The sequence below is a fragment of the Anolis carolinensis genome, chromosome 1, assembly GCF_035594765.1.
Source record: "Anolis carolinensis isolate JA03-04 chromosome 1, rAnoCar3.1.pri, whole genome shotgun sequence".
Lineage (NCBI taxonomy): Eukaryota > Metazoa > Chordata > Lepidosauria > Squamata > Dactyloidae > Anolis > Anolis carolinensis.
Window position 1 is genome coordinate 288358555 of NC_085841.1, and position 26539 is coordinate 288385093.

Below are 26539 nucleotides of genomic sequence, written 5' to 3' on the forward strand. Positions count from 1 at the left end.
CAACATTTTCACTTATCCAACGGTCTGCCGGCCCATTTACAGTATGTTGGATAAGCGAAACTCTACTGTACATACACATTCATTTTAAGAACAAACCTACAGAAACTATCTTGTTTGTAACTTGGGGACTTCCTGTATTATGATGAAATGGAAAAAAGTATAAACTTACCTGGGCATCTAGGTTCTTACGGGAGGATGCTGGTGTGTTTGCATAGGAGCTGATGGAGGAGCTGGTGTTAATGTCATCAGTGCTGAGATTATCTATGGTGTCACTAATCCCACTGCTGACAGAACTGCTGTCATCCCAGCTGAGGAGAAACAGGAAAGCCCACAATAAATAACTGAGATAAGTATTTCGCACAGCAACCAAGAAGTCAAAAGATGTAAACGGGGGCAGGGGTTTTTAAAAATTAGGAAATTCCAGCCATTATGGATTTATCAATGATTTCAAATATAATTAATGGATATCCTAGAGAAAATGTTCACAGCTTTGCTGATGTAGATTTCAAAAATAAAACACTATTTTTTATTAAGGTGACTGATACAACACATCCCTAGTTTAACAACATGAAGTTGACATAAAAGATGAATGACAATTTGGAGAAAAGAAGGTGTTGTTGTACATTTCAGACTTGAAACTAGCTTATTTATTTATTTATTTATTTTATTTAATGCATTTATATCCCGCCCTTCTCACCCCAAAGGGGACTCAGAGCGGCTTACAAATTAAATTTACATACAATATTATATTATTCCCTGAAAGTCACATTTTCTTGCTTATTTATTTGCTTATTAATTACCTTATGTAAGTACTGTAATACAAAATCCACTTTTGATGCGGTTAGAGGCATAGGACCTCTATGAAAGTGGGAAAACCATGAAATAAAAGAACACATCTTTTTTTAACCTGAGAGAAAACCTTTCCAGGAATTTCTAGGTTCCTGTGGCAACTCATTGATCATCTTCCACCATAGATTTGCCATGGACGACTTAGAGATTCCTGGAGAAGTGTGCTCTCTGTCTCAATCTTCTGCCAGATGTTGACCACAGAATCCTTTTAGAGCTCCAAGAGATCCCTAGAGAGAACATGTCAATCAAATATGCACATAATCAACTCCACAAAAGTTAAACCTGAAAATGTAGAGGGCCAACTCTATTTGTATCTCAGTGGTTTATTGTATTCACTATCAATACAAAAATGAGAGGTAAACAATTATTATTTTGGGTTGTTCTGAGTTTTCTGAGCTGTTGAAAATTATTATTTTCAATTTACAGATGATCAAAATAGGATTTCTCCATGCAAAATTCTGCAAACTGAAACAGAATTCTCCAGACCAAGGCCACCAGTCCCATTGTTGGGTTTTTATTTGTTTAAATAATATCTGTTTTCTGCGTTGTTCAAGAACCTAAACCATAAATAGCTCTAGGAAATTTCACATTATGAGTACTTACTAATGGGAAAAACGATGTATTAAGAAATTAAATGAAGTGCTACACAAATGTATTTGTTGTACATGCATCCACAAACAGATAAGTGTTAAATTCTATGTATGATGAAATTTTGCTTTCTTCACCTTCAGTATGAGAAAAAGCATAATACACAAAATTGTACTTAAGAAGTGACAAAGCACAACTCAGAAATAAAGAACAATAAAGATCAAACAAATCTTGATCTTTATTTGTTTAATAAAAAAGACTCTTACATAAAGAGCCCAAAAACGGTCTCTCTTCTGCAAGCTCTTCTTCTTAAGGGAACCTGTCAGAAAGATATCCCTTTCATCAAGCCTCTCCACACCTAATATGCACAATTACTTCTAAACTCAGGGGTGGGAGAGTGAAGCAGAAATTCATTCAAAGGCTGCCAGCTGGCTTCGGTTTCTAGAATTTCCACCAATGAGTGATTGTATCCCTCATCTAGTAAATAATCTTGCCAACGGTTACACTGAATGCTAAAACAAGGAGCACTATTCAAGACTAGCAACTTTAAGCATGAGACTCACGATTTTAAAATCCTCCGAACATTAAATCTAACCCACATCGCAACTGCATAATGTAACAGAAAAGCTGTAACTGATAAAATATGGACTGCATTAAATATGAACTGCTAATAGAGAGATTTGGAAACAGGAATTTAATATTCATAAAGCCTTTGGAGCATGCTCAAGGGAATTATTAGAGAATGATCCAGCTGTTTGCAGCATGTTCTGGGGTATATCATGTCATGAACAGCTGGGACAGACAGACTCTCTATACATTCCCCTGGGTTTAAGTTTCATCAGTTTCAATAGAATTTATTTCAAACTAAGGACCTGTTCAAATGCAGTATTTCCGATTTCAAAATCATAATTTTGTGATGCTGAATGTTCTGTGAATGTGCAGGCTCCAGTCTCCCCTCTCACACTTAAGATTTCCTCCTTCCCCTTTCTTCTTTGGTTTAGATTAACCACTTTTCCACCATACTATTTCAACACTGGCCTGCTGTAAATTCCCAAAACCCAATTAAAATCAACTGTGGTTTTCCACCCTGTTGTCAACCAAATAATAGGTAATTGCTATAGCATTTCTTGTTTGAATTGATATCCCCACTTGAGTCCCTCTAACGTAGTGACAGGCAATTGTGGTAGGATCAGGGATTGATTTTCAGGCCCTAGGACACTTCTTTGAGCTTGGCCTAAAAGGCCAAAAACAAAATGGAAAAAATGTGAAAGTTGCAGAACGTGTTAGTGTTTTTTTTAAAAAAATCCTAGATTAAATGGGAAGGCCTGCAAAAGAACTCCCACTCCTGGAAACTTATAAGAGAAGCAATTCATATATGTGTGTGCGTGTGTGTGTTTCTGTGAGTGATTGGTGTATGTGCACAGATAGAGGCTTCTTGTTGTGTGCCCTCAAGTCACTTCTGACTTACCTATCATGGCAGAGAGATAGGTATGGGCCAGAGTCACTCACTGGCTTACCCTTTGTCTTCTTCTGGTTTAAGTGAAGACCAGGAGATGGATGGGAATTGATATTTTTACAGTAGGTAATCTACTGTACAGTTTAAAATTAAGTACTTTAAGAGGATCCCTCCCAACATATATATTGGTTGGTTTTTTTTAGCTTTTAGTGAATAAAGTATTATTTACTTTTAAATTAATGTTATATCGCTGGTTTCAATATAATCCACACAAGAAGTTATACAGAGAAGAAAAGTTTTTTTTTACAGTTTTTCGAACCTGAATTATAAAATAGATTTGTTTTCAGCAAGTTCTTTTTTCAAGTGGTTTCATCCACCACCCCATGTTTCAGCATCTAAGTGGTTAAATTCAAAAGGATGGAAGAAAGGAAAGGAAAATGTCACAGCCCTCTTAATTACGGCATTCCAAAGCCTTTGAGCAATGATAGAATCTTTGCAATTTAGTTGGGGCAATTAATAACTTCTGATGTCAACAAAAATCTATTCAGCCATAACATGAGACCCTATACATTTCCTTTGATTCACTTGATCAATCTACTTTGTATAATGGAAAATATGTGATTTCTTAGCATTGCTTCACATCCTATATTAATGGAAAACACAGGTTGAAAAAGTCTGGAAATAAAGTTAAATTATGATTTGTCAGGCAAAAAAAATATTTGGAAAAAAAGTATTGCCTACTCAAAAATAATTACCCACTATACCCTACAGTTTCCCCAAAAGCTGCAAATTACAAGCAAAAGGGAAAAAAAGAACTTGAAAGGTAAACAATAGTGGCTCCACCTGGCACCTTGAAATTAACTAAAAACGTTCATTTAAATTAACAGAACTTAAATTAACAATTACTAACTTCAGGTTCGTTGATTTCTATGAATATTATTTTTGTCTAAATCTGAATCCAGCCAATTGTCTTCAGTATCATACTAGTCACATTTTTAACCTTTGTTCAACAATCACAATTTACCCTGTTCTTTTTATAGTAGATTATTTTATTTCATCCTTGCAAAAATTCTGCATGAAGATGTACCTTGAAAGATGTGGTTTTCTCAATGCCATCCAATGACTGGGGTGTCAAATCTAAAATCCAAGTACAGTACCGAGCTCAGCACCCAAACTTGCCAAACGATTTGTTTTTCAAGAACTCTTTGTAGAGTTCTCCCAACATTGAACAATAAGGTTTAATTTGTCCTACATTTCACTTCCACTGTGAAGGCCAGTCTTGAAAAACATGGCATGTTTACACAGATTTCTGAGTGTCCATGGGACTATGCTTAAAAGAATTTATCCATGTATCAGCAGTGGTAAGATGATGCTCTGGGTCTCCAAGCATTACTCTATTAGCCGGTTATGGATTACTGTCATTCTTCTTAAATGTTATTTCCCAAGCTCTGAATAACAGTACTATTTGTAAAGTACATTTTTGATATGAAGTTGTTCACTAGTGAAATGCTGGCCTGTCAAGTGTTCCTGAGCTGGCAACCGCTCAAAAGGGCATTGTTTTCCACACATAATATCACATTCCTCCCATGCCAAAATGACTGTTTATGAACCATGCCAATTTCTGAATGTTCACTGCAGCCAACCACAGGAATGTAGTCTTTGAGAAAGTATAACAAAACTGATGCTTTTCAAGAACTGTATGTGGAAAATATAAACTCTGTTCTCAATCTGCGCAACTACTGAAAGTTTTGATAAAAACACAATCTGTGAGTTGGATAATTTAATACCGATTGATTCTTTTTCTAAAAGAAGTATTACTACAGATATTTTGTCTGCTTTTATCTAATGGGAATAATAGTAATATATGTTTTTAAATGCCTTTAAAATGCCATCTCAATTATAAAGGGATATGAAATGTGTATTATGTGAAGTACCTGGTTGCACTGTAGTTGTTTAAGTTCAAATTCTCTTCCAAAATAAAAACAAAGACTCACTTACTTTAATAGGAAGAGGGAAGGAAAGGGGAAAAGAGGGTTACATACGAGACACATAGGTTAGGTGAAGGTAAAGGTTTTCCCCTGACATTAAGTCCACTCATGTCCGACTCTGGGGGTTGGTGCTCTTTTCCATTTCTAAGCTGAAGGGCTGGTGTTGTCCGTAGAAACCTCCAAGGTCATGTGGCCGGCATGACTGCATGGAGCGCCGTTACCTTCCCATCAGAGCAGTACCTATTGATCTACTCACATTTGCATGTTTTTGAACTGCTAGGTTGACAGAAGCTGGGGCTAACATCGTGCGCTCACTCTGCTCCCTGGATTCGAACCTGCGACCTTTCAGTCTGCAAGTTCAGCAGCTCAGCGCTTTAACACACTGCACCACCGGGAGCTACCCAGGAAGAGGGAAGGAAAGGGGGAAAGTATCCATGAGACTCATATGGCAGTCCAAATTGAAACTAGGTGATTACCCCTTTATCTCTAAAACAAGAACTATTTGTTTGTAAAGGAGAGATTAAAAACTCTGAGGATAAAAGAGACCTCTTAAAATCTTCTCCTAGGAAAATAAAAGGCACAGGGCCTCTTAAACCAAACTATTAAAGAAGAGAGAATAACTGTTTTCATGTGGGACCTCACCAGAATGTGACGCACATTGTTCCCTCACTTATTGCTGGGGTTAGGTTCCAGGACCACCTGAAATAAGTGAACATCCACAAAGTAGGGATGCTATATATTTATATATTATTTTAGTAGTTATACACTATTTTAAGTCTTTATCAACAAATCGTGTGTTGATAAATCACCTCCTTCTCCTCCCTTTGCCGCTTGGGCTCCTTTTCCCTCCCTTCAGCTTCTCCTTCCTCCCTTCCTTAGGCTGTAAATTGTAATTTTATATGATTTATAATATTCTTTTAGAGTTTATTGAAAAACTGCAAAACAGAGAATCCTCAAAAAGCAAACCACGAAGTAGTGAAGGAACACTGTACTCGTAATAGCACGAGGAATTCCAGGAAAGATATAGCAATAACAACAACAACAACAACAGCAACAACATGGGAGTCATATCAAAATGTTGTCTGTAGGGCAAGTTACTTTCCGATGAAGGTTACATTCAGGGTCAGTATGATTATATTGCTAAGACGTATTTTGAAGGTACTCCAAGATGCCTAAATACCCTAAAGACAGCAGATCCCATCTGATCTTGAAAGCTAATCAGAGTCAGATGTTGTTAGAACTTGGATTAGAGACCACCAACAAATAATACATTTAAGAGGAAGGAACTGGTAAAACCACCCCTAGCCTAACAAAAATCCTATAAAATTCATGAGCTGCTGAAAGTCAACAGGTGACTTGAAGGTACATTCACACAAACACTGTCCAAAAAGATTACTAATGTTCAGCCGATAGACATTTTTCCTGAAGCTAAGTTTACATTTGTTAATATGATCCAATTCAGAAAACACAACTGAAATATAAATGATCACTGGCACCAAAAATAGGGAAATATATTACATTTTACACCTAGGCTCTTGATGCTACTTCAAAATGGAAGCTGCTTCCGAAGTACACCACTTAGCTGTTCAGTAATCATGACACACTACATTATCCCTGTTTTTTTTTAATGGGACTCTCTTCCTTAAACACATCATACAGCATACAGAAAATAAATTAAAACATGGCTATCTTCTGTTTTTAATGTACAAGGATCATGTAATTTCCTGTTCCAGCAGCTCTGCTGTCTGCTGTCTGTTTCCAGGGACAATTCAAAATCCTGGTTATGATAGATAGAGCCCCTACGACTTAGGTCTAGGATGTCTGACAGACCATGGACCTCATCACATTGAGATATAATCCCTTTATATCAGTATGCATCCAATATTTTTTTAGGGCTGAATGCATGCTGTATTGAGATGGGATGCATACCCTCCTCATCACACCTAATTATTACGATTCTTATGATTCAAAAATACTACGCTTTGACTTATCACCCAACTGAAGGCTGGCTCCTCCCAATCCATTCAAAATACCCCCTACATCGCTCTTTGATAGTGGTTCCCAATCTGTGGGTCTCCAGATGTTTGGCCTTCAACCTCCCTAACTGCTGGTAAACTGGTTGGGATTTCTGGGAGTTGTCGGACAAAACTCCCACAGGTTGAAAGCCACTACTCTATGACCTTTTAAAAAGTATAGTTGCTGATGGGATGCATACAGATTTTCCTATCACACACAAAAACAGTGCTTCAGCAACAGAAGAATCCATAGTATTTCAAAAAACACGATTAGAATTCCATTTGCAAATAATCAGTTTCTGCGACGCTTTGCAGACAGATTCCAATGGAATATTGATTGGGATGGGGCAAACGTCATGTGATGGAACCCATTCAAAATCATTCTCAAACAGTCTCAGAAACGAACTATTTCCTAATGTGATAAGGTCCCATATATTCCCATATTAGCCTGACTAGTGCCTGAATCCATAGGAGAGGTCCTACTTTCAGTTCCACCAACTTTACAGCTACAGTTCATATGTTTTTATATGTAACCATTGTAATTTGCAAGCCATGCTGAGTCTTAAATCTGAAGAAAAGGGATAATGATAGTGGTGATGATATATACTTAGTTCTTCTCAGTTACTTCATACATAAGATAAAGTTGGGAGTTTCCTATAAAAACTCAAGTTGTAAAAAAGCAAGTTAATGTCAAAGAAGGATTTCAATTGGCTTAGTAATATTTAACTCTTTATTAGATCGTGGACTCTTGTTTTTGTACAAAACATTTGTGCCAAAAACGTCATGGCCTCTATGTGATTTAGTTTATCAAATAAATGAAGATAGAAAAGATCAAAAGAATACTTTGAAGGCAATAAAAATACCTGGAAAAAAGAGGGCAATGTGCAACAATTGAATATGCTGAGTAGAAAGAGGGCTTCCACTATTTCTTCCTACTAAGTTAAACATTTGGATGGGAGACTGCCACTGATTTCAAAGAAAGGGACTAGCAAAACTACCTCTAGGTTTTCCTTGTCTAAGAAAACCCTATGAAATTCATGGGGTCCCCATAGGCTACGTGAAAGCGCACACACAAACACAGAATTGTATTATGTGGAAAATAGTTAACTGGTAGAACTTGTTTTCTGGGAACTATTCAGCCTAGGTTTGCCTAAGAATGCAAATTGCCTTAAGGGAAGAGATAAATCAGGAAACTGTAAAGTGCCAAACCCAAAAGTCAGATTAGTACTATCTGACCGAAAGAACAGAGAAAGTGCAAGGATTTCAAAAGGAGATATGATACCACCTTCCTGACAATTGCCCCATTTACAAAGTCTGAGGTTGTTAAATTCAAAATCCTTTTTGCAATTCTTGATGGTGGGATCAACATCAGGGAAACACTGGGAGAAAATACAATAGTGGAGGACTGATGTTTGGCACAATCTAACCAAACCGATCTACTATGTGAGAGACTACACTGAAATAAAAAGGATTTAGGAGAGCTTATATCCTTTGGAAGATTCCGAACTATTTACTAGTAGTATTTTCATAAGTCATACAGTTAACAATGTTGAATGAGTGATATTTAAGTCTCTCAAAGCAGCTTACCATAATAAAAGTCAAAGTTTGTTTGTATGTATTTTCTAAGATGTTCCTAAGTTTCAGACAGCACTGTAACTCCCATCAACAAAGGATCTGGACCAAACCTGGCACACAGACGCCCCATGACCAACAGAACATATTGGAGGGGTTTGGGTCAGATGGACCTTGGGTCCTGGGAGTTATAGTTCACCAACATCCAGAGACCACTCTGCCAACAATAGATCTGGGCCAAATTTAACAAACACACCCAACATGGCCAACTTTGAATAGTGGTGGGGTTAGGGAGGATTTGACCTTGAATTCTAGGAGCTGTAGTTCACTCACATCCAGAGAGCACTGTGAATCCAATCGATAATGGATCTGGACCAAATCTAGCATACAGACTCAACATGGCCAAATTTGAATACTGGTGAGGTTTGGGGGTGATTGAACCCATAATTTTGAAAATGATAGTTCATTCACAACCAAACCCAACCGACGATGGAACTGGACCAAACCTGGCACACATACCCAACATGGTCAACTTTGAATACTGGCGGGGTTTGAAGGGAATTGTAGTTCACCCACATTCAGAGAGCACTGTGAACCCAAACAATGATAGATCTGAACCAAATGTGACACACATACCCAACATGGCCAACTTTAAATACTGGTGGGGTTTGGAGGAAATTAACTATGAATGCTGGCAGCTATAGTTCACCCACATCCAGAGAGTAATGTGTACCCAAATACACTTGGCACATAGACCCAACTTGGGAAATTTTGAATGCTGGTGTGGTTGGAACAATGAAAGTTGATGGTAAGAGTTGTAGTTTGCCCACCTTCTTATGCATTTTCTAATGGATCCATTCTTAAAATCCAAAATCCAACAATAGTTATTTCTAATGTTTATCCTTACCAAATTACCTAACCCAGGCATCGCTGGGTACTTAAGCTAGTAGATAACACTATGTAACACAATTTGAAAGTGTTATTTTCTGTTTAATTGTGTGATACTTACTTTGAAAGTATAGTATTCTCACTTATCCAAGCTAAATGGGCCGGCAGAAGCTTGGATAAGCGAATATCTTGGATAATAAGGAGGGATTAAGGAAAAGCCTATTAAACATCAAATTAGGTTATAATTTTACAAATTAAGTACCAAAACATCATGTTATACAACAAATTTGACAGAAAAAGTAGTTCAATATGCAGTTATGTTATGTTGTAATTATTGTATTTACGAATTTAGCACCAAAATATCATGATATATTGAAAACATTGACTACAAAAATGGCTTGGATAATCCAGAGGCTTGGATAAGCGAGGCTTGGATGAGTGGGACTCTACTGTAGTTGTTATACTCCAGAATCCTAGTTTGTGGCTGCCACAAATTATGTGGAATTGGTTGAGTCAGTCAGATAGTAATTGAAAAACTATAGCAAAATGTGCTGCAGGATGTCCAGCAAAAACTTTTTTTTTTTGCAGTTTAATAAACCTTTCCCATGTTTTTATGATAAAACCAATTAGGAAATGACATTTATAACCCAGGAACAAAAACCATGTTACATAGTGTAATCACAAAATAAGTTTCATTGCTAAAATGTGGCAGGCAACCTACAAATTAATCACAACCAGACTAATCCCTCAATCAGCTGTTGTTAGTGATTCCACATATAGATAAATCCCATTTATTCAATAGGTATACTCTAGTCAATATGATTTAGACCTATGTTAAATGGTTACAGATAGATCCCAAAAGACAAACCAGCAAAGTACAATATCCTTAACACAACATTTGGGATACTTTTTGTTCAGCATTAAAAAATCTTAAATTCCAAATCATCAATTTCTGTTTCATCAAATTATTGGTAGAAAATGTGAATTTTTAAAGTTGTGGGCCAGGGGGAAGGGGGGTCACAACAGCTTTATTTTGCAGTGCCAGTACTTAAATATAGTAAAGTCTTTATTATTTCACATCTACTGCTGATGTTGACACAGCGGAATGTAAATGAAACCACTGTCGTCAACATTTTTGCCACAGCAGAATTACTGTATTAGTGAATGAAAGAATGAACATTTCTACTGATTACATATGTATGATATGATTTACGGCCTGTATCTCCAGGATTGTTTCATGCAAAATAAATATTTATTCTACAAAATGCCACTAAGTTGACATAAAAACTTCTAAAATGCAACCATGGCACAAGTATTGATCTTTCTGCTCAGCTTATTCCTTCTAAATTTACAGTTTATATTCTACAAGCACATTTTTATTACAATAAGATTATTCCCAACATGTCTTAATATGAAGAATGCAGCCCTTGATGCAATGCATTAAGAATGCTTCAGTCACCTAAATCCCAGGTTCTGCTAATGCAGAGCATGTCTATCAATTGTTCATCCAGGCTTTCTACCAAAAGAGAATCTTCACCTTTGAGGCATTGCCTGTTGCATGATTCATATCATATATTCTTCCTAATATTTTGTGGAAATCCTACTTCTTGCTCTTTACAACCCATTGATTTGTGTCCTATCCTTCGGAATGGATGAAAACAAGTTTGTTCTATATCAGTGCTTCTCAGATTCTCATCTGATTTGAAGAACTGGCAATCTCTTATGCCTAGGACCACTAATTCACTTTTCTATCTAGCCCTAACTGGAAATTCCTTACAAACCAGCAGATCATTGGTCATGGATAATTGCTGGTCCATGGACCACCACTTTGAGGACAGTGATCAAAGTAACAAGCCCTCAAATATATAATTATAAAATTGTTCTTGTTTATTGTCTTTTGATGAGCTTTTTTTTCATTTCAGGAACTTGAGAAACTGCGAGTTGCTCTGGTGTGAGAGAATTGGCCGTCTGCAAGGACCTTGCCCAGGGGACACCCGGATGTTTTGATGTTTTTACCATCCTTGCGAGAGGCTTCTCTCATGTCACCACATGGAGCTGGAGCTGATAGAGGGAGCTCATCCGCGCTCTTCCCGGGTTGGATTTGAACTGGCAACCTTCAGGTCAGCAAGCCAATCTTCAAGTCATCAGTCCTGCCGGCATAGCACCACCAGGGGCTCTGGTGCTGTCGAGCTAAACATAGCACTCCTCCAATCATTCCATACAGAACACAAATGCCTAGTTTCCTCCTGATCTTTAACATCCTTTTCTTGGCAAATTCCAATTGGTTGATATCTTTCTTAAACTTTATTACTCAACGCTGGACACAGAATACAGATGAAATGGCATCTCACCAGGCTACCCAGTATCTCCTCTCTTTATAGTAGATCTTTACAGTCAGGTTGTTCTCCGGGTACAGGCAATCCCCAAGATACAAACAAGATAGCTTCTATAGATTTGTTCTTAAGTTGAATTTGTATGGTACATTTTGTGAATGTAACTCCTGTCAAAGATTTTGTGTGTGTGCGTACACACACACACACACACACACACACACACATGTTAACACCTCTGTCATGTATGCTTTGCTGTTTGTGCCCCTGTTCAGAAGATTTCACCCCACTTTCTGCCCCGGTAACACTTGCATTTTGAAAAATGTGGCTTGTGGTGAAAACAAGGATTGGCGGGAAAGCTTCAGCTGAGATACCTTTTCCCCATGATAATTCTTTCAGGAGTGAATTTCCTTTCCTAGGTGTAGATTTCTCTCACTTCATGTTGTCTCGCCCCCATTCTTAATTACAAATGGTCGTTTGTAAGTTGGGTGTTTGTATCTTGGAGTCTGCCTGTATTCTAAAAAGGCAGAGGATTTGCTTAAAGGCAGAATTTACAATTCTTTGCTCAATTACCGTATTCCCAGCAACAGGGTGGTGGTGCTTATAAACCTAAATCCCAGAGATAAAAAGCCTGAGCCTGGTCTGCTAAAATCGAAAAGAGCAATTGTCAAGAGAAGAGAAAAATACTACAATCGTATATGACAATGCCTAAGATACAATGTGTGGCCAAATGCCAGAATACTGTACATGGAAATTCCTGAGCCTCTCTCACTATTAAAAAGTCATTTCAAAATCGTAGCTATGCTGGATTTAGTCTGGTTCATAAAAATGTAAAAAGAATCTATTTGTGTATTTAAAAGTTTCCAGGACAGGTCTGATAATAACACAATCCAAATATTCCTTCTAGGATTGCTTGGGAGTAAATGTGTTGGCTGGGAAAGGAACATCTGTACAATTCCATACTCAGATGCTTGCAGAGTCAGCACACCTCAGATTGTATGTCTTTGGCAGGGGCTTTATTTTTATAAAACGCTAAACACTCTAATCGCGCTAAATAAATAAATAGTAAAAATAATGATGTTTGGTAAAGTGGAAGGCAGTGGGACAAGAGGAAATGTACATTACAAGTAGATTTAATCAATCAAAGAAGCCACAACCCTGCACTTGCAAATCCTGAGCAGGGCAGTTAATGGTCAGGGCTCTTATTTATTTATTTATTTACAACAGTTTTTTCAGTTTTTCTTATTCACAAAGTTGCCATATGTTAAAGGCCAGTTGGCAGCAAATAATAATAGTAAGCAAACTATTTATCTTGTTAGCTTCCTGTGATGCCTCATGGGCCTTGTAGTCCTGCTCCTAGTGCCATCGTGGCAGATGAAGACGAAAACATGGGGTTTTCGCCGGTTCAACAAGAGCCGGAGTCCTTTCACCTGCCGGATGTTGATGTTTGTCCCCAAGAATTCAGTAAAACAGACCTTGGACATTCCTCGCCTCCGTTCCCTAGAAAAGAATCCTACTGTGCTGACAGAGGAGTCAGGGAACAGAATCGCAGGAGTTTACGGATTGCTGCCAAACAACAGGCTGATTAGACCTGCTTCCCTTGGGAAATTCTAAGGAGTCTTGCATCTGGACAAAGTTGGGTTTCGCTTCCCGTTCTCTAGGGAAAGAGATTGTTGGCGGGAAAACGAGACTCCAATATAGGTGCCTGACGCGGGAGAATCTTTGTGGAGTCAACAGAGCAGCTTCAGGAGTAAGATCGTGTGTGGACTTCGTAACCCCAGTTCCTTGCTTCCCGGATTAAGTATTCAAGACTTGCCTCGCCTTGCTTTAACCACGGACCTTGTTCTAAGAATCACTGTTTGCCTTGTATCCAGCCTTGTATCCAGCCTTGTATCCAGTCTTGTTTCCAGCCTTGTTGTCAAGCTACCTTGGACTCCCAAGACTCAGACATTTCCCCACACTATTGCTTGGCAAGAGTGTGTGTTTCGGTATTGGATAAAAACTTTGAACTCTAATATCATTTATTGGACAATACATTTTTGGACTATATTTGACCTCATTTGAAAGGTCTGCTTCTGAACTATATTCTTCACTTGTTTTTATTGCTTTTATACATTTCCTTAATAAAGATATTAGATAGAGATTGGCCTCCGTGTATGGTTCTTGGTGCCCTGCTGCCAGGGGTCTGACACTTCCTAAAGTAAAAGCAAATCTGACTCAGGATAAATTCTGTCTGAGGCCTTGTCATTCATCCATGACATGCTTGATTCCATACTATCACCACAGGGATTTTCCTGGGTTGTTCCATTAGAAGCAACCAGAGAATAAAGGCTTCCACTTGGTGGCAGTAGTGATGATCAAAGAACAACCCTGGTGTCTGCTAGAGGTAGTCAGAATCAAAGAACAACAGTTTAGTAGTTTGTTTGCCCTTCGTCCATCTAACACTTTCAAGTAACTGCTTATGGGTGTGTTCAAAGCATTTGTTTCACTCAAACTCAGAATTATGGTTCTTCCTATCTACACCTTGTGCAAAGCTTATTACAGAGTACTTTGTCTTTTAAAACTACTATATGTTGATTTTACTTGACCTCAGCATTTTTGGAAATGGTCCTAAGCACAAGGCTCTGTTAATGTATAGCTGAAACTGTTAACAAACAGGGAGACTTGATATGTATGATCCCCATTACAAGGGCCCCGTAACCCCTATTCAGAACTCTATTAACAGCAGCAAGGTTGAAATATGAAAATATTCATGGCAGGTCTTTTGTGCACAGCCACATATCCATCTCCTTGTATTCTGCACAGGAGCAAGCTAACACCTGTCTAGGGATCAACTAGACTCCCACCTAGTTCAGACGTGGTTCTCAAATGTTAAATGACACAGTGACAGACTTCATCAAAAAGTGCACATATAAAGGTTTATGCATTCCTAATAGTTTAAATTTGTAACATAAATATAATTAAACATTATTAGAGATCCAGCATGGTGCGAGAGCCAGTGTGGTACAGTAGTTTGGATGTTCAACTACAACTCTGCATTTGGATTCCTACTCACCTATAAAAACCTACTAACTGACCTTGGGCAAGTCACACTCAGTCGCAGAGAATGGCACACCTCTGAGACAAAATACATACCTTGCAAAGAAAATTTGTGATAGTTCCACCATAGGGTTGCCAGAAGTCAGAAATAAGTTGAAGGCACATAATAACAATAATGAACATTAAGAATGAAGGTCTGGATACTACAGAAAATAAAAAAACCAACACTGAACACTATCAGTATACCAAGCTGACATATTTCTTGACTTGTGTTACAATTACTAGTTCAGAAAAGTCTAATGTTAATTTAGCAAATCCTGAACAACAACATAGTGTTAACCATGGTGTATAAAGGCCTCTTTGGCTTAGTTACAGGTGGACAGACCATACCTCTCTGTATGGTCCTGCTTGGATTCTGAGATCCTCATGGGAAACCCTGCTTTCAGTATACAGTATCATGTTTTCAGACACCTTTCTTTGATACACTAGGCAGGGCCTTCTCAGTGGCTGTTCCTAGTTGAAAGCCTTTCTAGAAGGCTAGAATGGCTCGCCCTTGCCGTTCTTCAATATTTGTTTTATTACAAAAGGCTTTCAGTATTGAAGGTTTTTGAGAAAAAGTGCTGCATTGTAAATAGTGCTATATTGTTTTAAATTATACCAAAATTATGAATTATTATTTATTGTTTCTTAATCTCTTTTAGATTTTTAAGTATTATTTAATAGTTTAATGCTATTTTAATGTGGACTTAATGTGTTTTTAACTTTATTGTAATAATTTTAATTTGCAAGTAACCCTAAATCCCAGTTTGGGAGGGTATAAAGGTAACAATAAGTATCTTTAAATATAAAAGCTTGTTAGGCAGTGAGAACATTTGGGCTTTTCTTCCTTCTAACTCCCACTCTTTCTACTCCACTTCCTCCTTTAACAGAATCTATGCATCACCATCTCCAGAATTACTCAACAGATTGCCTGGCTGCCAATTGTTAAAGGACATTTGTACATGGCTTTACCACACACACACACCTGTTTACATATAGGAGTATCCTTATCATTTCTTCATTCATTCATTTCTTCATTCTGTAATCCTGACATTTAAGGGACTTACAAATAAATACAAATACAGATAAACACTCCCATAAATAAAAACATTGAAAGTTAAAACATAACTAAACTATCAACAGAATTCAAGCAAATACAAACATAACCACTAAAATCTGAGAATAGTGCAACTACAGACTCTCCTACTGGCTTTCCTAACAGGGCTTGATAACAGTTATGACACACACATCATCTGCCTGAGCTCTTGCTATCAGGCTTGAATACAAATGTGAAAAGTGGGATTTAGCTATCAGACCTCAAAGATAATGTGGCCTGGAGCCTTTAGACTGGGGCTGCAATGGAAGGAAAGCCAGGTGGACAAAGCAAATTTAAACAGGAGAAAACTTTTTTATTCCAAAGGCACATGAGAGATGAAGAGCCTTCAGAGAAAGTCTCCACCTGCAGGACAGGGCATGGACAACAGTGGCAAACAAATGTGGAGCTACATGCATGCAGTCTTCTTGATCTATCATCGCTGAATTTGCCCCCCCCCCTCCCAAAAAATTCCCCATGTTTATCATCACAAAAATACTGTATGAGGCATTTTTGTATTCCATTTTTGAGACATTATGTTCTCAACACTACATGATAAACTGATGACATTAATGTACCTGAATTTAGATATCCAACATCAACATCCATATGAGTAGAAATAATACTTCCCTGAAAAATGTTATCTCTGTCTCTGTTTGAAATTAACACATGCAGAGAGAGAGAGAGAGAGAGAGAATGAGCTGTTTTTAACTGGGCCTGTGAAAACATGGCTAGGAAGAGAATATCACAAGAAAAACAAGTGGCATAATTATAAAATTAAAATATGTGTGGCTTCCAACAAATGTATGCACCCTTTAACAGTTAAGTAGCTATGGTGATTATAAGATTGTGTGTGTGTGTGTGTGTGAAATAATGTTTAATCAGAATTACAGATTCCATCTTGAATTACAATTTTAGGTAAGGCATTCAGATTTTTGTCCTTGAGCAGCAATACATGCATCACATTATCAAAGAATAGAGTAACAAACCTCACTTAAAGTTACCTCTTATAATTTTGCAACACTCCCCTATTTTAATTTTTAATTTTGCTAGGGGTGTAAACATTTTTTGGGGGGAAGGGATGAAAAAATGCCAGAATTATAAATGGTTATGGATATATGCATTTTGGAGACACCCTATATTTGAATTGAAGTGTAGCTATTCTCATATATAAACATGTATTTGAAGTATTAACAAGATATAGCCATAATTACAACTGCCACAGTATTGTGGAGAGAAAATATATAGTGAAGTTATACCATTCACATAAAGGCACACTTCCAGAAACAGAAAATAACAGGGACACTGATCAAATACAGCACAGCTTTTCAATGGATGAAAGTTGTACTAACAGCATCGGAAGAGGTGAAATACCAAAACAAATCAAGGAGCCCATAATATACAACACACGGAAAATGCAGCTACCATTTCTCAGTGAGAACACATGATTCCCCAAAAAGGCATTCAAAATATGCAAAACACAAGTTTCACTTCACAGTTTGGCTTCAAATTGGTTACAGGCTTACAGCATTTCCACTGGGAATTCTCCGTTAGCGTTGCCAGGATCCGAACACCTATTTGAATCAAACTTTTCACATTCCCTCTCACCCAGAGCAACAAGACCATGCCTGTTCAAAGCGCAAGAAATGATCCTACCTTTCTGGGTCATTAGGCCAAAGCTCTTCTCCACTTTGCTGCCCATGGAGAACCCTGGAGAAAGGGACCAGATTGATTTTATAGGTTGACACCTTCATCTGGCTGCCATAAAAATATTCCACCAGGAAGAAAAGAAAGAAAGAGCTGACGTGACACGAAAGAACAAGCCTGAATCTCTCTAGGGCTCCCTCAGTGGTTCTGAAAGAGGCTGGGAAAGCGGCAAGACAGCTAGAAGGTGAACACTATAAACAGCCCCAGAAAGTAATCTGATCCCTCTGAGAAATTAACCTCTGAAGTGCTGACTGCAAATGGGATTGAGCCATTCTGCCAGTACTACCATAGGCCAGCTATAAAAGAGTCCCTATATATTTTACAGGATGGAGAGAGAGACAAAAGCTGTGCAAAACTTTAGATCAGATATTTTATAAGGCAGGCAGCACAGTCTGATCACAGTGGCTCACCTTCCAGCTCCTGGAAATAATCAAGCCTCTTCACACAATCCTAGCCAACTTTGATGCAACTCTTTAATATTTTCCCCTAGTTAATCTAATTAGACGGATTCAGGGTGCATTTTCTTGAAGAGAAAAGAAACTTGGGGGGGGGGGGCTTTTTGTTGACTTCCAAAGAAAAGAAAAGACCTCCAAAACAGAGACAAGATTCTTGGCTCCTTCTCCCCATGGGTCTTTTGTGAAGGAGAAAGAGTACAACACAACTGGTTTTCCCCAAGAGCAACATATCTCTGAACAAACACTTGCATTTCAATGCACTGCATTCCTGTGATATTTGCATTTGCTGGGCCACATGTTGTCCAACCGCTTTGGCCCATGAAACATTGGCCTTTTCTAGCCACAGAGTGCGTATCTAATTACTATTATCAGAATAACTGATATAAAATGGAGTAGGAAAGAAAGCCTTGCACAAAGAAAAAGTACCAAATTACGAAGGTAAAGGTAAGGTTTTCCCCTGACATTAAGTCCACTTGTGTCCGACTCTGGGGGTTGGTGCTCATCTCCATTTCTAAGCCAAAGAGCTGGCATTGTCCATAGACACCTCCAAGGTCATGTGGCTGGCATGACTGCATGGAATGCCATTACCTTCCCACCAGAGCAGTACCTATTGATCTACTCACATCTGCATGTTTTCAAACGGCTAGGTTGGCAGAAGCTGGGGCTAACAGTGGGTGCTCACTCCGCTCCCGGGATTTGAACCTGCGACCTTTCGGTCTGCAAGTTCAGCAGCTCAGCGCTTTAATATGCTGTGCCACCGAGGGCTCCGGCCAATTTACTAGCTTGATCCAAAGCAGGGTGTGTGTGCTTATTGATTAACAGAAGCAATGATCTTTGCTTAATTGGGCACATTGTCAATCTGTTAGCTATACACGCACCCTTTCACCTGTATATTAGGCTGCAGTGAAATCTGGTCTGATGTACTTCTAATGTGACTTGGGACTCCTTTTGGCCTGAAAGATTTTTTGCGACTTCAGGTATATAGTTATATATAAAAAAGTAAAAGCAAACATTTACTGATAACAAAACAGCATTTGCAAGACCTGCTAAACAGGCTGATTTTCCTTTTTATTTATGAAATACAGCTGAAGCATCTTCTGCAGAGTCCCTTCTAAATACTATACAACAAATTTATGTAAATGTCTAAAACAGCCACTAGGGGATTTTTTATTGTGTCAGAAGCGACTTGAGAACATACTGCAAGTCGCTTCTGTTGTGAGAGAATTGGTCGTCTACATAGATGTTGCCCAGGGGACGCCCAGATGTATTACTGGGAGGTTTTCCCATGTCCCCACAACTAGAACTGACAGATATTGCTGATTCAAACCGGCAACCTTCAGATCAGCAACCCAATCTTCATGTCAGCAGTTCACAAGGGTTTAACTCATTGCGCCACTGCAACTCCTTTCACTAGTTGAAACTGAGAAAACTTCTGCTGTTGCCAAATTTTTCGGGACCCCAACATTGAGCTAAGGGGACCCCGTTTGGGGTCAGGACCCACAGTTTACGGAGCAAAGATCTAAATTATGGTCAATTACGGTCAGCAGCAATGTTATTGGCGGTGCTTAACCGAGACATAATTGCTAGGGTAAGCCTCATTCACTGAATATAGTGCAATTCATCATTTACACCTTGGTGACGAAAGGACATATTACACTATGCAACATAATGTAAAGGAAATTCTGTTCCTGGTTTGAAAATGTTATTTTCTGTTTAACTGTGCAGTACTTACTTTGAAAGTTGTTATATTCCAAAACCTTCATTGAGACTTGATTGAGACTCTATGAGATATTCATTGAAAAGCTATAGCAAAATATGCTACAAGATGTCCCGCAAAAACAAAGTTTTAACAGTTTAATATTTTTTCCATGTTTTTATGATAGAACCAATTACAAAATGACATTTATAACACAGGAACAAAATCATGTTAAATAGTGCTATATGTTACATCAGAAAACTTTGGCCCACACAGAAATGTGTATGGTGTGACTGTGGCCATTTCTACACTATCATATAATCCAGTTCAAAGCAGATACTCTGGATTTTATATTGCAATGTGGAAGGGGCCTGTAACAAACCTGGCTAACATACAGATTATGGCAGCCAGAATGGCTGCAATTTGCTTCTGAGCATTTTATTTTGTCAGATTACACTGGAAAAGTTAGCATTTTCTGGTTACACAGTTTGGACATATATCTATTATTTACAACACATATGTTTTTATTTAATTTAATGTTCAAAATAAAGTCTCTCAAAATAATTATAAAAATACAGACTTGAAGGAACAAAACACTCTAATGCCCTTGAAAATATAGATATGATCGTTGAAGTTTGCACTTACTTTTCCTTTACTAAAGCCTATGTTTTAGTGGCTTCTCTGTTACCATAGCAATATGCAAGACTGCTTATTTTGAGGATAGTGAATATGACAATTTGCTATTTTTGAATAAACAACCCAAAACAATCACAGCCATTCAAAACAGGCTCTTAAAACCAAAAAAACAACAACCAGATGACAGGGATTTTAGGACTAAAAGAAAATGTGTGAACAAAATTCCTTCCTGCAGTTAGACCATTACCAGCCTTAAACTGGATTAGCAGTGAATTAAAAAAAAGACAGGAGTGTACCACTCTCTCACCACACATATGGGTATAATGAAAGAGCTAGAAGCTGTGTTAACTGGGAGGATACTAGATGGGGTAGATGGTCAAAAATAGCTTACAAACTGCTTTGAAAAAAGATGGACAGTAAACCGAGCTTGGAAACATTGCTTTGGACCACAACTTCTAAGAATTCCTCAGCCACTGTTTACAATGACTTAAAAGGGCAGGGTGGATCAGGAAGTTGTGGTCCAAAAGAGTAACTTTCCGAAGCTTGGTGGAGTGCACACACTGATGGTCTCATCTAACCTAAATCCAGAATTCAAATAGGAAAAATTCCAGGGTTAATGTGACCAGCACAAACCCGTGGTTCCTACTGAATTAAGAGCTGCTTCATCTCAGTTAGTTTCTACTTTGAAGATCAATCTAAGGATGGATCTACACTGCCCTATGTCCCAAGATCTGATCCCAGTTTATCTTCTTTGAACTGGATTATATGAGTTTACACTGCCAGATAAGCAGGGATAAGCAGATAATCTGGGATCAGATCCTGGGACATAGGGTAATGTAGATCCAGCCTAAATCAGCAGTTACCAAACTGTTTTTCACAGAACCCTAGGATTCCGCAAAAGCATTACTGGGGTTCCATGAAAAATCTTAATATTCTCTTAATTTTTTTAAGTCTGTGAAGATCTTATTGAATTTCAATGTACCCCTGCTTTAAAAATGAAATTTGAATCTGAAGCTACTGGGTAAGACCAAAATAAAGGTCTGTGATTATATTTGAATACTTTCTCTTTAATTCCAAACCTACTACATTATACAAAACCCTTCTGAAGAGTTCAATGGCCCCAAAAAGTTTGGAAACCACTGAACCATGTGAACCAAAAGCAAGCAAACAAACAAAAACACAAAACAGGTTTCCTTAATGCTTGGTGGCATTTTTAAAAAATTGCCCAGAATATACAGATAGGGCAACCACTTGCATGTTTTGGATGTCTGACTAGTCAACTTGAAGGAGAAGGTGAAGCAAAATGAAAACTGTCTGCACATTAGAGATCCTGGGGCAATCCCAGTTTACTGAGATATCTGTCTTTCACTATGGATATAACAGTGATGTGTGAAAAGAGTGCTACCCTTGGAAACAATACCTATTAACAGCCCACTTAAGAGCAAGAAGGGGGCCTTTACTCACACCCTTCACGGCTTCTTCCAAGTAGCCCTAGAATAATACAGCTTGCTCACCAGGTGTTGCTGCATAAAATGTTCTCTTCTCTATCCTTAGTCCACCAATGACACTTTAGAGTGGCAATTCTAACTGAATAAATCAGAAGGGCTATTTGTGTAGATTAGTACTTTAAAACCCAGGAATGTTGTCACAGATGCTATGTGAAATATTACCTTTAACAAAATTAAAGCTGAAACAAATTTCACCTAATATCGCAATGGTGTAATCACAAAAACAGGGAGCAACCATAGTATATTGTAACTAGAATACAGATAATACCATTGGAAGCAATGCAAATCAGAATCAGCATTTCCTAAAGTTCCCAAACAGGAGCACAACATGGGACATTACTTCGTAAGCCTTAATGAGTTAATTTTCCTTTTGTTTGGCTCAAAGAAAATGGATGCATACACAATGTGGTATACAGACATAATGCTGTGTTCTTTGGGAAGCCAGCTTACCTTTTACTGAGTTGACTTTTTACACAAATGTGGTAAAGTTATGCGCTACACAATGTGCTACAAATCCTCCATGGATTTTAGACATAATTATCACCATGTTTCTAAAGTTTCACAACCCGTGTGAGATTAGTGTTGTTAAATACTAAGTTTATAAAGTTTTAAAAAAGAAAAAAAATCAGAAACCCAGAATGCTCAAATAGCAATGTAGTGAAATAAGTTAAGTGGTTGTACATTAAAGGCCCGTTCCAGTAGTTAAAATTGTGGATAGAACTAAAGAAGGAGGTATTAATTTACCTAAAGAGCAGCTGTTTGAAAACACATTGTATTGTGTCATACATACCCTGGCAAAGAAACCACAGACAAATAAACCAAGGAATCGGTGGTTTAGGGCTTAAGCCTCTTGTCTAAGCATAGATGTAGGTCTTTACAATATTAATGGGACATGAAATCAAGCTGCACTGAAAGGGGATCTAATGCATAATTTTACATTTGTGTAAAAAAAAAAACCCAACTCAATAAAAACTGAGTCGGTTTCCCAAAGAGCACAGCATGACATCTATATTTCACATGCCCGAGGTTTAAAATCTTTCTTCAAAGACCAAGAAACAGAATTAGCACATATTTATTTCAAATTTGTTGCATGGATTTTCTACCAGAATTTGTATTAGGTTATCTGGACTGGTTTGATACTCCCACATTGGACAAAGGGAGAGAATGCCCTCACAACAGACCACTGTGCACGTACAGTGTTCCCTCACTACTTTGCGGTACACTTTTCGCGGATTGGCAAAAAGCGAACCATGAAGTAGTGAGGGAACGCTGTATATAGAGAGAGCTGGAGTTACACTTTAAAAATGTATCTGTTCTGACCTGCATACAAATTCAACTTAAAAACAAACCTACAAAACTTGGGGACTACAGTGTTCCCTCACTACTTCACGGTTCGCTTTTCGCGGATTCGCTGTTTTGCGGTTTTCCAATAAACTCTAAAAGGATATTATAAATCATAAAAAATTACAATTTACAGCCTAAGGAAGGGAGGAAGGATAAGCCAAAGGGAGAGAAAAGCAACAGAAGGAGGCAATTTATCAACACACAATTGGTTGATAAAGACTTAAAATGGTGTATAACTACTAAAATAATGTATAAATATTAAATTAAATATAGTGTCCTTACTTCACGGATTTTCACTTATTGCGGGTGGTCCTGGAACGTAACGCCCGTGATAAGTGAGAGAACACTGTACCTGTATATGACACATGAGACTATGTGCCTGAATTTGTATACTGTTAACAGTGATGGCTAGAATTTCTTTTACCATTGTAGGCATATTTGGCAGCTGTGACTCCATTCAAAGAAAGCAGATCTTGTCTCAAGGATATAGTTAAATCAAGACAAGTTCCAACACATGCTGTATCACAAAGGATGCCTTTGAGGGTGGGACAGAAATGTCATCCCAGTAGGATGTTCATAAGGGCCACACATTCAGAGCACAGAACACCAACTGTGTAGAAAGTGCACTGGTTGCCAATTTAGTTTCTGTACTTGACTTGAAGTGCTAGTTTTGACTTTTAAAACCTTAAAACATTATGACTACATTGCTTGAAGGTGTCTACCCATATATGGGACCAGACTTCCAAGCTATGTTTTATAGACCTAGTGTTGAAAACTTTCATATTCAAAAGCAGTAGACACAAGGATATTTTCATAGGTTTTGAATGCTGTTCAAAAAGTAAATTTGGCCTCATGTTTTCCATTTTAAAATAGATCATTAAAATTCCTATATTTAATCTTTAGACACTTAACTCAATTTTCACTGTGTTTGGCTTTTGTAACTGATGTATGGCGGAGTCTCACTTATCCAACATAAATGGGTCAGCAAAACATTGGATAAGCGAAAATGTTGGATAAAAAGGAAGGATTAAGGAAAAGCCTATTAAACGTCAAATTAGGTTATGATTTTACAAATTAAGCACCAAAACATCATGTTTTACAACAAATTGACAGAAAAAGCTGTTCAATACACAATATCACTATGTAGTAATTACTGTATTTACGAATTTACATTGCAATGTATTGAAAACATTGACTACAAAAATATTGGCTACAAATAAAGATCGAATTGCAAAAAATGAACTTACAGTAACAACATTGTCGGAAGTTAAATTTGTAAAAAGTTCAGTCCTTGCTGCCTAGAGAAAGAGCTGTGGATTCAAGCAGGAGGCAGACTGTATTGGATAATCCAGAACACTGGATAACTGAAGGTTGGATAAGCGAGATTCTACTGTATTTGTATTTTTAAAAAGTTATTTATAATTACTGCATAATTACCTTTTTAAACCCATCTGGGGAAACCTTGCTCTGAAAACCTGCATGTAAACACTTGAAACAAACAAGCAACAAACAGATGTTCATACGCTTGTCTAGCTTTAAATCCCACTGAACTCAATGCAACTAATATTCAAGAAGAAATGCAAAAGATTAAATAGACTTATGGAAGCCTTTCATGCAGACATAGTTGTTTGTTCATTTATTCCATATATTACTCATATCTCCAAGGTCTATAGGCTATCTAAGGTTGATTGGGAGATTTAGCATGTTACTTCTATAAAATTTTAGGGCCCTAAATCCTATTCAGTCTTTAAGTATGGTGAGTCAACCCTATGGACACCTAAGGATGCGAAATTCAAAATTCAGATAAGGTAATATTGCAAAGTCTTCCACTTCTAGAAGTGGAAATGTACTCTGAAATGGAAATGAAGTCCAGCCCTTTGTAGCGGAAGAGAAACATGGTTCCAAACTTGAGGCTATGGTGAAGAGATAATGCCTTTTAAGTTTATTATATAAGGAAGAAAGAGGGATCTCAAATATAAAAAGACTCTTTCAAGTAGTAGAAAGATCCAAGGATAGGATATATTCAGGCCTGTAGCGAGGGGGGGGGGGGGTTAGGGGTTCAACCCCCCCCGAATTTTTTCAAGTTATAAAAAAAATCTCGTTTACTCATGAATTTTAACTGGTTAACCAAATCCCCATGCTAAGTCTATGAGATGCAAAACATTAAGAGTCCCTCCAGGCACTATCTCAAGCAGATATTGACAGGTTTGTAGCGAGGAGGGGTATGTGCTAGGGGTTCAACCCCCCCCCCCCCCCGAAATTTTCAAAACCCCTCCCGAATTTTTTTTCTGGCTACGGCCCTGGATATATTATTAAGCATCTAAAATGAATTACTCCTCTGTTCTGCTCTTTGAAAAATTGAGAATTTGCTTATTAGAAGAGAATAGTAGTGCTGAAGGACACATCTATTATGGTTATAACTGTATTCCTCTTTACACAGAATAACAATATAGTGGAAATAATTAAATAAGAAATAATTAAATAATAATTAAATCATTAAATGTTTTTCAATCTCAATTCCAAATATTTACCTAACCAAAAAAGAATCAAAACAAATTGTAATTGTGACATGAACTTTACACCAGGAGACAAGCCTATAAGGACTGATCAGGGTAAACAAATCTGTAAGGTCTGATCACGGCCATCCCTACCATAAGGAAGAGTAGGGTCACCCGTTCAAGTTCAATGTTGACACACAGGAGCGAAGTGTAGTGTGTGTCCTGCATCCCCCAAGCTATTCTGGACTGAGACCTGCATCCCCTACCATTTATACTGTGTTGGACACAAAGAATACAATTATCCCACATTTGCTTGGATATAGGACCTTTGCAAAAGTAGAAAAATGTAAAGTAAAAAACATGAAAGAACACTAGTCCAGGAATCTCTAGGCCCGCCAGTATGAGTTTTTTTTGGAAGAGTTGCACTAGAGGACTTAAGATATTCCTTGGGAGAACATTTTAATCGCTCTGCAAATAATCAAATCTGCAACTAACCTTCCAGTTATGTGAATTCCATATTTTACGACGGGAGGACCACCATCTTTTCTTTGCCTCAGATATTAAAAGATCTTCAGCTTGTCTTGGGTTTATTCAACCCCACAAAATCATATGTGTATTCTTTTCAAGACTGCAATAGCAGGCAACTTACATATTCCATAATCTCCTATAAACTGTTTGACTGTGATATCTCATTGAACTTATTAGGAAAAACAGATGAGAAAAAGTACTCTGCCTTGGTCAGACCACACTTGGAATACTGTGTCCAATTTTGGGCACCGCAGTTGAAGGGAGATGTTGACAAGCTGGAAAGCGTCCAGAGGAGGGCGACTAAAATGAT

At 37.8% G+C, this 26539-nt stretch overlaps 1 protein-coding gene across 15 annotated transcripts in view; it reads right to left on the reverse strand.

Annotated features, from left to right (window-relative positions):
• nav2 (neuron navigator 2) overlaps positions 1-26539 on the reverse strand; it is a 691770-nt gene that overhangs the window by 64134 nt on the left and 601097 nt on the right. For 9 of the 15 annotated variants that reach the window (XM_062967809.1, XM_062967802.1, XM_062967805.1 and 6 more), the window contains 2 exons: positions 17514-17567; positions 170-308 (listed from right to left, as the gene is read on the reverse strand). In XM_062967809.1, coding sequence (XP_062823879.1) covers positions 170-308; positions 17514-17567 — 193 coding nt within the window. The remainder of the gene's footprint in view (positions 1-169; positions 309-17513; positions 17568-26539) is intronic. The other 6 variants (XM_003214661.4, XM_008106124.3, XM_062967812.1 and 3 more) reach the window with 1 other exon arrangement.